Source organism: Diadema antillarum, unplaced genomic scaffold (assembly GCF_040938485.1).
Source record: "Diadema antillarum isolate AM-2024a unplaced genomic scaffold, OU_Dant_1.0 scf00000145, whole genome shotgun sequence".
NCBI classification, from domain to species: domain Eukaryota; kingdom Metazoa; phylum Echinodermata; class Echinoidea; order Diadematoida; family Diadematidae; genus Diadema; species Diadema antillarum.
The window spans coordinates 499610-512467 of record NW_027271034.1 but is presented as its reverse complement, the minus strand read 5'-3'; the positions used below and the strand labels follow the sequence as shown (position 1 = coordinate 512467).

The following is a 12858-nucleotide window of genomic DNA, read 5'->3' as shown; positions in this document are numbered from 1 at the left end:
GCTGTGCACCCATCAGCTCTATGTTTGGAACAGGATTTTATTTCTGTTACACTCATGTTACACACGGGCAGAATAACGTATGAGTCGACATCATGTGCTATAAGCTATATATACGCGGAACCCTTTGTGCAAGTATTTAACGAGTGCTCGAACTGCATGCCTGTACAAGAACTCTTTCATGTCCATTTGTTCATCGGGTAATATAATGCTGGTGTTATATAGATACAGCCTATACGTTTGCAAAGAAGAAAAATCGGTGACCAGAGTAAGTAGCCTCTCTTATTGTAGTCTACTTAGCATGGATGGGACATCTCAACACATTATTGTACTTTTTTGAGAGCAAATAAAGTAATAATATATTTGTGTCATGATTTCATATAGTGCATCCGTCGTTACCCTTGCTCGCGCGGCGTTGACTTCCAGAAAGCAAATTCGAGTATAGAATATTTCTCTTCGCACAAACACTTAGAAGCAAGCATCTTTTTGGTACCATTTTGGAGCTACAGAGCAAGTAAAAAGGCAGTCGGTAACATTGCTGTCATTATCAAGGGGATATTTCGTTCTTTTGTGTGTCAGTCGCCAGTAAGTCATCGTGCAGTCGTTTTTAAACTTGAGTGTGTCCCTCGCAAAACGCAATAATTCCAATCCAATGGACGGCTCTTCGTAGTCTTGAAGCGTCGAAGAACATTCTGAATAATGATCATTGTGATTGGAAGACGGACTAGAGAGAAGGGGGGAGAGAAGGATGCTATTGAGAGCGTGAGTGGTCTGCAGTTAAGCAGATGATGATGACAATTTTACTTTTGGCTTTACTGTTGCTTTTGTTAAGATTATGTTTATTTTGTATTGTATTCAACTCGTACAGTTTACAATGTAACATGTACGCACTCATCTGAGAAGGATCTTTGCTATGAATAATTGATGATAAGCTTCGCTATTATGCCCTTGACTTAGAATGCCTTTATACAGAGAAGTATATACTTGAAACCTCGAACATGGACAAACAGATGCCTACCCAGCCAATGGCCTCTCCTGCTTACGAGAGAATACTAAGCACGCTTACTTTGTTGCATATTTAACGTGTTGTGACCGCTATTTTGTCTTATGTCTAAAGGGACAGCCTCCAAATCATCCATAATTTCTCATATGGCGTATATCAAAGGAGCCAACACGTATAACCACGCATGATTAGCTGTGTTAATTACAGGTTTCAAGTGTATGATTTCCCTATGTATAAAGATACAGTGCTCATCCTTTTGTCATGATCGTTCCAGTGGACACACTGTCTAAACTGATTACAACGTATTTTGCCCCCTTGTACTGTTTCTGCTTTGAAAGTTTTCAGTTATAATCACCTAGACAAACAGACCCATGCGTTGAACAGCTCCTGCGGCTTGGACAATGACCTTCTAACTTTGCATGATTAGATTAATTTTCTGATATGTGCGTGCCCCATATTTGAAAATAGTTCTTACACATAGGCCTACATACAGAGAGAGAGAGAGAGAGAGAGAGAGATTTGAATTATGTTTTTATGGAAAGAGCGATAATAAGAATTGGATTGTCACGGATGTAGGCCCTATACGCATTGTGAGAGAGATATGCTTTTTGTACAATATGGTTATAGTGGAAAGTTCGATACATTACAAATTATACAATGTATAGTCACAAGCTGAAAGCAAGGCACTGATACGCTAAAAGTTTGAAAAAAAACCACACATGATGAAAAATATCAAGCAATATACACTGATTATATTCGGTATTAGCTTGCCATATACCACACTGACTATTCTGGACTTGCAGAAAACAAAACAAAATAACACAAAGCAAAAACGGCCAACTTATCCATATCACTCTTTTGCGTTTCCTGCATATTGATAAAATCATATCTAGCAATGTATCATAAACACACAAAAACACGTTGAGGCATGTTCATTCTACCAGCTGGACTCTTTAAAAGTCGTGGAACTGATGTCATTAAAAAAAAAAAAAAAAAAAAAAAAAAAACATGAGCACTATATACAACCAAATCAATATTCCCCTTTTCTATGTATTTTGTGTATCAGTGGTGATGAAACAGGCATTGCATCCATTTTGCTGAAGCGCTGTTTCCTTCTCCTTCCTCTTCTTCTTCTTCTTCTTCTTCTTCTTTTTTTGCGATAGAATTCCTCTATTGAAACCTGTCAGATCAAACCATGCAGCATCCAAGCTTATAAAGTCACTAACTCCGAGTCTCAATTACATACTGCTTTGAACATGTGCAGTTATAACTATCTTAAGTTCAAGGCCAATTCAGAAGAGCCGATATTTTTTTGTAAGACAGGACTAATTCTGACATAAAAATGGAGAGAAGCAAACTAATAATTTACCCACGAATGAAGAATAGACACATAGTAATAAAGACTAGACGAGTTTTTATCAAATTCCATGCATTCGATGACTCATAGTTTTGTTCCATCTGTCTGGATCCGACAAGGTTACTTTTAGTTTTGAAATTATACGCTTGTAGTATTTTTTCCTGTATATACGAAATGCTGTATCATAGCGTCGTTGTATTACTCTTGCTTGAACATAAAAAGAGCGCCTTAACACAGAGTACTTGCATACTATGAAACCACTTCATTTAGCTTGCACTTTACCCCACAAATCGAAACAGTATCCACCGTATGTTGGAATAAAGCTGCCGCAGACCCAGCGGGGTGACAGGCACTTAACATCCGCACCCATGGGTCAGGTCGCAATTGAATCCAGTTTGGTCCTGTGTACATCCTAACGGGGCGTAGAGGTCTTAGGGGAAACTTTCCTATATCAATCGCTCGACGTCAGTCGAATTTCTTTTTCGAGCAAATCTTCAATGAAATAGGACATTGGTGAAATAGGACAATCTCTGAGATTGCAAGGCGATGGCGACGACGAAATACTGAAGTATAATTTCCTTAATTGACAAAATTTATTTCGTTTAAGTACCATGCTCTGGATACCATGGCAACTGAACACGCTCCATTGACGACATTTTGAGCAATAGACTAATCGTCTGACTAAACAATCAGTGTACTTAGATAAACTGTATTCAGCGCCGGCACTCATTCGGGTATAATTAACCCATTTCTCAAGTATTGTTTTAAGGTCGTGTAAAAATGATACAGTAGACTAAGGCGATGAATCATTCGAATCGGGGAGAACCGGAGATAATATGTCCACAGGCAATCTTCTTCTTTTTTTTTCTGATGCCATCATCACGTATAATCATGTGTATCATGTGCGTCCATGCTTCTATGATTCGTACTGACACGGTGTCTGCATGCAATTCATAATCATAATGGAGATGAATTGAGCTTCATGAGGCTTTAAACAGTGGAATATGCCAGATCTGCTCCGTCATGGCTTACACCGTTAATCTGCAGTCTGTAACAAGTCCTATTAAAGCGACGCCATTCATTCCCTGACATGGTGAGAGAAAGCCATTGGATAATGTGCAGACTCACATCACTGGCTTGGATTGGCGCCAATTTTTTTTTCCTACCATGGCTTATCGGAAAGAAGCCATATGAATGGAAGCGATCATCGCCTTGGCTGATCGAATAATGAAATAATTCTTCACAGTCCATTTTCAGTCTTTCGTCACTTTGTAAATGGCTGTCATTGTCAAATTGTGTTAGATAATATATTTAACATCGCATAGTATATTAGAAGAAAAGACTGGCAAAATCATTGGATAGTATTCGTATGTTCGATGAGCATAATTTAAGACAGTCATAATGTAAATCTTATTATGATTTAGAAAACAATGATCAGCTATTGCTCACCATTGTCGACGTTGATGACTTGATTACTCTCAATAAACTGTTTCACCTTTATTTCTTCTTGCACAGTTCTTTCGCAAAAGCTATACAAATTAGGCGTAGATGTTTGTCGCACATGGAAAAACATAAACAATTGCATGGTATGATAACAATCATACTCATAAGACCAGTTTTTCAACGTTGCCACTGATATCAATATCACGAACTGGCTCTCCAAATGTCACAGAAAAAAGAAATGTCCCTGAAAGCATTCTATACATTACTATACACTTTATTCATCTACCTTAGAAGCTTTTGCAGCGCAGAAGAATATATGTCTATAGGTTTTGCGCTTTGTAGATTGATATTATATCATATACACCAAAAGAACTCGATAGCTATTTTTTTTTCACTTCGACAAACAATTGGATACAGTACTATTATTTCTCGTCCGCTCGTCTTTTTTTAGTTGTTTTCCCCAAGACAATAGAAAAGGTCTCATATAGTGACAAGGCGTCGTCGATAATCAAATCATTAATTCTCGCAAGAATGAACACCGACAGTTCGCCCTACTGGAATTTGCATTAACGTCTGTTATAATGGCAGTATGGCTTTTATGGTACTTGATGTGATCGAATATGTCACGAACCTCAGCCCTCTTTGTTGGTCTGTCATGTTCTCATCAAGCTTCGTGTGATTACTTCACTCAGCCTGCATCCCTTCCCGCCATCTTGATGAACCATTTGTATGCATTAATCTTGGCTGCCACAATGCTCCTTTTCACTAGCATACCTTCAGTGGCGTATTTTAAATGCAACTGTGACGTAATTTTCGGCAACTGCTAAACATTAAGGCTCTAGTCTCAGCAATTGTTATTTCATTACCTTTGGCACATACAGTCTTAAATGCAAGTAGGTCGAATGTCCCTTGTTTCTCATTCGGCAGATGCCGTACTGTATAATGCAGATGGTCATGAATTGGATTCACATAATAAGAGAAAAAGGAAATGAGTCAAAGTTATGATAAAACAGACCAAAGTCATTCCTGGACAGTCGTAAACTCCATCAGTATCTTGTTTTAGTTGTCATTATTATAAAGGGCATCTTCATTAAAGAGTCCGACAACCCCTTGAGTTCGAATCATTATAATTCCGATCTAAACATTTTTTTTTTTTTTGCAAAACTAAAATCATGTTGAACTCTCTTTAATTCGGTATCTGTCCTGAACTCGGATGGGTAGATCAATATCTAAAATCATACTTTTTTGTTTTGATTGTTTGTTTTGTTTTTGTTTTGTTATGTTTTGCGCTTGTGTCAATAATCATCTGTCAGTATGGCTATTCTGGTTTTGTCATCTCACTCCAATGATTTCTAGAGTTCCGGCATACGTATAATCTTATCCAACATACAACAAACCTTGATAACCTTAAACGCATTCGATTGACAAGATTTAATGTACAAATTTGCTAGATTGTTAATGAGAGCACAGGATGTTATCTGCATTTCCATGTTTTATTCATCCGGCATCTATAAAAGATCCGCTTGAGAACAAAAAAGTTCTTTATATAGTGTCACAATATGTCTATTGGTAGATGACTATAGATAAAATAATTATGATGATCAGGTCACAGCACAAACTTCTGATATAACTCAAACTGAATTATTAACACCCTTTTGAAGATCCTAACAAATTATTATAGACAAACCTGATAGAGTGCTTTCTGTGCTGGAGTGAGAAAGTATCAATTACTAAGCATGATGTGTAAGTGAAAATTGCTCTGATTAACATGGTTTGTAATTCTTTATAATGCCTGAACATAATTTATCGTTTTGTATAATTTTCAGTTTCGATGCAGGAGATAATGCCCAATAATCAAAAACAGCAGAAGGAAAACACAATTATGTTGTTATCTCGTAGGTTTAAAACGGTGTAGGCATCATCATCTGTTTTCTAAATGTTTGGGTGAATATGTATAAATAAACACAGAAAAAAATCAATCGATCAGATACACCTATTTAAAACGAATGTAGCACGATGATTATAAAGGGTATTTTTTCTTTTGCTTTTCTATAAATCTTGATGCTGTTTTCACTTTCAAATGATTCAAAGAGTCGTTTCTTTTCGTAAAGTAGTTTCCTTTACAACACTGAATTCTTCGTGATATAGGACCTATATATGATCGGTGTTAAAAAATGTAATTTAAAAAAGAATTATTTATTTCACAAGATTCTCTACGATCGCTAGTATCTGTTAAATTGAATGTTTAATTAAACTGAGTTTACAAAATTTGTGTGTTGTTCTTCTTTAGTCCTTACCTCTTGAATTGGGATTGGATGTCAAATCTTCAGCTCTGCTGGTCAAAATCCTCGAATTAGACTAGAAATAGGATCAAGTGAAGTCAGTCTCTATTCTTGCCATGCTTGCGCTTTGCCACCAGAGAGCGTAGAGACAATTACAATGCGTTTCCCCTCTTTACAAGGGCTTTGGGAGTGTTATTGTCCCGGCTTCAAAATACAATCCTACACCATTCTAAGCAGGTGGATCTAAGCCGCTTCAGATAATAATACACACTTCAGTGGCAACCGTGATGACCGAGTTTGTGTTCCAGTGGTAGGAACAAGGAACCAATTAGTTGCATGATCTGCCGTGACATCTCTATAGTCAATCGCTCTTATTGTACAGGAAGCCACCTCCGGGAGATTCTCAGTTGATTGATTCGTAGGCGATGTAACGACGTGATGTTCAGCTCGGTTAACAATACACCCAGCGTGTATTTAAGTGGGACACCAGTAAGAAACAGGAGGTCGCTGAACTTGGTTGATAAATCGCCTTGTTATACACGCTCGTGTCTTCTATGTAGGTTTCAACGATAAATGTAATCCGTTATGGTACATGAACCGTTATTTTAGGGCACACTAACCAACTCCCCGAAGCGGCCGCTGTTCTTTCGTCTTTCTTTACCGGGTATGTATATCAGTTATAATTATTTGTATAAGTCTATTTGATCTTTGCCGGTCAGTAACGATGTATGAGCAGAATATGTGTTGAAGGACGATAACTGAGATCGCTTGTTGTCTGCATGCATTTTTGAACATGTTATACGCAAATACGTACAGGTAAGGTGTATAACCGGTATACAACAACCAAAACATCCAAACCATCCGTTCGCAAACCCATCCGCACGCACACACACGACACACACACACACACACACACACACTCTCTCTTTCTCTCTCTCTCTCTCTCTCTCTCTCTCTCTCTCTTAAACGTAAATTTAGCAATGAAACATCATGCTATGAATAAAGAATGGAGCGATGGTTACATGTTTTTGTGTGTTGTTGTATACTTGCACGTGTGTCATCAGTATCCCTGTTAGCGTGTTTATCTTATACAGAACATCTTAACTGATGTAAACTTTATCACGTTGTCACAGTTATCACCACTAAAGCATCATCTCATTTCTGATGTTAGATTATTGCTATCATCGATTATCATCGGTTTATTCGAATACTAGTCTTTCCGTCCGATCGAACGCATCTTGATGAGGAATGTTTTCCTTTTGTCCTTGTGGTACGGAGTACGATCATATTATTCACAATGCTTGGATGTTTAGGACGACAGATCACGCACACCTTCCCCCATGTGGATGCTCCGTGGTAGTGAGGATCTAGGTTTCTGGCGCCTTTTCCCTCTACCAGACGACACTTGAGAGAAATCGGTCAAGAGTAATCGTGTGTTTGCTCCTGCTTGGATTCACTGTGACTCACACGGTTCTTAAGTTGTGATCGCTGGAGTAGAGTCGGGATGGTATCGATCGAAGATAGATAGTGGGCGATGGAGGAGGAGGAGTTTCATCAGTTATCGACCTGGATGCAAATTCACTGACGATGTGGTAGAAAGGAACTAATAAAGGCACACATGGGACAGATGTCATAAAACCCCACCTCTCTCTGAAAGGGTGACGATGGTACCTCAATGATTCTGCCATTTAGCAAACACAATATTGTAGCTCTACGACAATAGTTGAAAATGCTGTACTGTATACCTGTTGTGATACAGACTGCAATGTAAAGATTGCATTTGTTTGTTTGTTTTTATTGTCCCATATTCCACATTTTAACAAATAGACCATAAAATAATGAAATTGAATGAGTGAATTGTCGAATACAATAAATAAGAGAATTATGACATGTGAAATATGACGAATCTACATAGAAGCATTGATTGTAGGGCGTAGGTTTTCATCACATGCAGATTAAAATTACCAACAGGTCGGCGCTACAGTGTGCTGAGGATGACATGAACAAACACTGTATCGAAGGCTCACAGGCCCAGCTTTTCTTGGGAGAAGAAAAATATTCGGCAGAATTCTGCTGGAAAACAGTTGCGAGTGGTTCGCAAAGGTGTGCCCTTTTTATTATTGATATGTACCAAAACTATACAAAGAATAAAAGTAAAGAGCGTGATAAACATACACTACATAACTGGCCAACAATCAGAGATGGCAAACAAATCGTTTGAAATGAGTGACCAATATACATATCATACTATTCTCATTCTCATGTATATCATCGATCAAAAGTGATTATAGCTCGGATTCGATATGATCAGAATGTCTCAAGATGTCGGGTTTAGTAACAGGGACATCAAGATTCAGATTACTTTAAAGCGTCATTCTGATGCGTTTATTTGTCACATTGGATTAAAATTAGATTTTGACGTGAGAAAGCGACAACAGTTACTCATGGATGTAGGCAAGAAGACTAAAACGAAAGTGTCGTCGTTGATTACACTTTGCTGTCTGTCGAGGATGGTTTGGGGCTGTAAGTAATCACGTTGTGATTGATGGATGCCGGTTCTTGAATCCCTGTGAGCTCCAGAAGCTTGATAGGCTTTATTATATTGCATGTATTTTTGTTTCGCTTTCTAACAAAATTGAAGGAAGGCCTAGCCTACTAACTACTTCTTGCGGGGCTTAGTAATTATGATTGATATGTAATCAACACTAAATACGCCCAAACCTGCTGGACATCGATTGTTAACGACAACGATAAACAGTTACGATAACGCCCAAGCTGACATAAAAACCTTCCCGACGGGGTTTACAGTGTAAGAACGTGAAAGCCTGTCGGCGGAGAAGAGTACAAAATCAGTCAAAATGATCGATCATTGAATATGGTGTTTTTCCAACACACATTTATACAGAGGTATGCACCCACATAATTATATCTAAACCAATTATGTACGGAGACACTTGTTTTGGAAGATTTTGTGATTTGTGAATGTCTTGAATAACATATTAATCCTCAAAGTGAAAGAAGCTTTGACAGTGTTTGAACCAAATCTGCACGCAACTGTCAAATCCAGTAAATGAATGTCTTCACCATTAACTTGTGAAGTCAAATCTAAATTTCTTCGGTGGAATAATTTATGTCTTTCACTTCGTTTGCTTCAAGAGTATATCCAAGGAAAGAGAGAGAGAAAGAGAGAGAGAGAAAAAAACACGCACACACTGAATGTAAATTTGATAGCCGAACCATAGAAATACTTTTCGTTATCCTGGATGCACTTCCCGACCTCACCTCTAGGTTTTAGGACTCCCGCAAATTTAATATCCAGTACTCTAGAAATTAAAAGAAAATTATTATATTCGGGTCAATGCGTGTACAGAGTGGCGACAAATTTTTCCTCACCAAGTGACAAAAGAGGAAAACAAAACTGTCCCTCAGGCATCGAAACTCGCCAGACCGCTGGAAGGGTTTTCCTTTTATCCCGCCACTGCATTTACAAACGAATCCGCCAAACATATCGGGGTCAGAAATTTTAATACATGTCGGTGTTGGGTTAGGCAGCAAGCTCATGTCTACTACAAAAGAGATGGAGATTAAAGGGAAAGCGTGTCGCGAATCTAAGGAAATTGTGCAAAGAGTTTTCTAGTGGGGACATTAGTGATGATTTATGATGGAAACTAGTGCCGAAACTTTGACGCTGCATGTCTGCGCTGTTTGCCGGTGTAATTGATGTTAATTACTATTCGTTGGCAGGCTTCTTGCAGACGAAATACACACACACACACACACACACACACCGGCAGAGAAACAGCCGCATTTCCTAATAAAACTATAAAGTTTCAACAGCATCTTATAAAGTGTATAACAACGCTGGTTGCATTTGCTTGCTCTTCCTTATTATAGCTTTGTGAACTAAGACAAAAGAGAAAAAAATTTTTACTTGATAGGGGGCAACGACAAAGTTTCGTCATACTTTTCAATACTTGGATGCTCGTCGACGTGACAAAATGCTTGCAAAGTAATACTTTAAGTTTGGTGGGGGTTTTTCTGTGAGATGTCCTATACGACAATGTTTGTGACTGAAATAACATGCAAGTATCATATTTCATAAGCCTGAACCCTTTCATGATTCTTATTGTTCTCTTGGTGAGATTATTTGTCACATCTCAGGAATGTTTTTGTTGTCGATAAGCACTCGGGCTTGAGGTAGTGAGACCCAACCACCCCACAACAATTTCAAACTTCTTTGTGGCGACACGTACACAGTCGCTGCAGTCTCTTGGAGGTTATTGTCTAAGTAAATCCACCCAGTGGCAGAGTTTGATGGATTGCCTTTTCAGTCTTTCTGTGAATTTCAAAGTGTTTGCGTTCGTTGTCACTCGAGCTTAATCATGAAATATGGAGAAAGAAAGAATACGAGTGATACCAACCGAGTTTGTGTGTAGTAACAAGAACACGAGTCATAGGAGATCGGTCTCCCCTAAGTCAAAGGAAAAACTGAATCGTCTCATAGTCGTGTGCTACTAAGTACGAAACTTATTGAATATCTTCATATTCTACATCTTTTTACTTCTCTACAGCTCTCTTTAAATTTCAGTAGAGAAATGTGTGTGCTGTACCCACTCAAAGACGGCTTGTTCACATTACCGGAACATCCGTGTAATCTTAACGTCACAAAAGTATAGTCACCACACCTAAACCTATTTAACATGCGCTTATTGCACTCTCCCGTGGAAAAATGAAATCAGCAGAAAATCCTGTTGCTTTTGGATACACTAGTATACTTTCTCTTATGTGTCGCTGCTGTCAGAGTAAGGGAAGCGCTCGTCAGTAACAAGAGAGAGAGAGAGAGAGAGAGACTGTTTTTACTTGGCGCAAACTGAGAAGTGTCCATCAAAATGATTGATTTAGACTGTATCAGTCGACAAGTGCCAAACCTTAAGATTTGAGATGAATATAAGTTCATATGTTTGCTCTCAGACTACATTCATTTTCATCACTTTGTCGTAACCATTTTTAGCTAAAAGTCGATTTCTTGTTTGCTTCCACCTCCAGACGCGGAGAGAATCCTACTACCATAAGAAGAACACGGCCAGCGGTTTTCAAAATGGTGCCATCTGCGAGTACTCTCTGTAGAATAACGTTCCTCATCTTTCTCTCAACATTCCACCATGTTGTCAGTACACGTAAGTGCAGAATACCACCTCATTTCTGCAAAACGTAAAGTTTTGGTTTTCGTTGTTTTCATCTCGTTAAAATGTATGGTATTGAAAAAGATCGCCAAATGAATAAGCTTTCAAGTGTGTATGTGTTATAACAGACGTCCGTTGGTATTCCTCTTGTAAAAGTAAATGTTTTGAAAAGTGAGTTTATACGGTTTCCATCAAATAAATTGGTAGTTTTGCTTTAAATCATTATTTTTTTTTCTAACGTCATTACAAAGTCGGAGTGTAATCAGCCTGGAGTTTACCAGATGATTCAGTTCAGTTTCCAATATAATAACCAACAATTTGGTGAACAGATAGCTGGTAGCTATCATTATGTACCGTAAAAGATATGTCTTTTTACTGTCTTACTGTTCCACCTTCTTTTGTTGATGGCTAAAGTCCATCTCACATTCACCGTTATCTTTCGTTTACTTTTTGTGTGTACAAAATCTATGCGCGATTAGTATAATATGTTACTGCAATTTGATAATATTTTATCACTTGTTTCATCGCCTTGGCTAATACAATTTTTTTTAGCAACTCGTTAAGAGGAGAGGAGTCGACATGATAACGGAAAAAAGAACAAACAAAAATTGGCTGCCTTGATTAATTTTGTTCAGTTTTTATAAAATCTTTATTATAGTTTTCTCATCCCCTTATCAAGGCTAATGTTGAATTCACTGTTCATCTGTCTTTCCTACCGTCGATATTATATCTCTATCTAGTTTCTCTTCTTTCTCTTCCTGTCTTACTTCAATTTTCAAACGTGGGTAAATATTCCAAAGAAATCCTCCCAGTTATTGATAATTCTGTTTGAAATATTTCCACATTTGCTCACATAGCGACGCCATCTACATCCTGTGCCAGCCAGCCGTGCCAAAATGGCGGATCTTGTACGGCCTATGCCAGTGCATTTCTCTGCAGGTGCACAACGGATTTCACTGGTCTGAGATGCGAGATCCCGGTCGTCAACGCTCCTTCAGGTAATTGACCTTATAATCAGGGTGCTTCAGAACATCTCGTTACACCCTAGGGGTAGCTGAAGCTTACTCCAGAAGTGAGTGATGAAAGAAACTAGAGAAGGTTAGGGGAAATTTAGTCATGTAATTTCTTACAGCACTTTACACTTTGTATTACTCGGCGAGAGTTTCTGTGTAACAAGACAATTAGTGTGTAACACCTTTAAGTACGAACGTTTTTTTTTAATACTTAATACAGGTCTCCTACTGCTCGAAAAACATGAATGCGATCATAATAATTACTGGCTGAAACCGTACTTTATACCTTGAAAGTGCAGGTATCATAGAACGAAATCATTCTGGCGGAAATACAAAAACTAATTTTCTTTACGAAACAGATTTAAGTAGCGGGAAACATAAGTTCTCAGATCATAGCATTACCACCAGTCATCAGAATGATCCAACACTTTGCATAAGTCCAGGTTAGTCCATGCTTTTACCATGTGCCTCGTTTTGACGAAGATGTTAACTTCTTAGCAGTGATGCATGCCATTCCTTTCTATTCCTGTATGATAATCAGGAACTCATGCAGATCAACTAGTAAACCAGTCAAAAAACC

At 38.2% G+C, this 12858-nt stretch overlaps 1 protein-coding gene across 1 annotated transcript in view; it reads left to right on the top strand.

Moving 5' to 3' along the window:
• Window positions 1-12858, top strand: part of LOC139721557 (uncharacterized) — a 41577-nt gene that overhangs the window by 14716 nt on the left and 14003 nt on the right. Inside the window, exons 2-3 of the mRNA XM_071632872.1 lie at window positions 11129-11259; window positions 12123-12263. Of these exons, the coding sequence (XP_071488973.1) occupies window positions 11181-11259; window positions 12123-12263 (220 nt within the window). The 5' untranslated portion in view covers window positions 11129-11180. The remainder of the gene's footprint in view (window positions 1-11128; window positions 11260-12122; window positions 12264-12858) is intronic.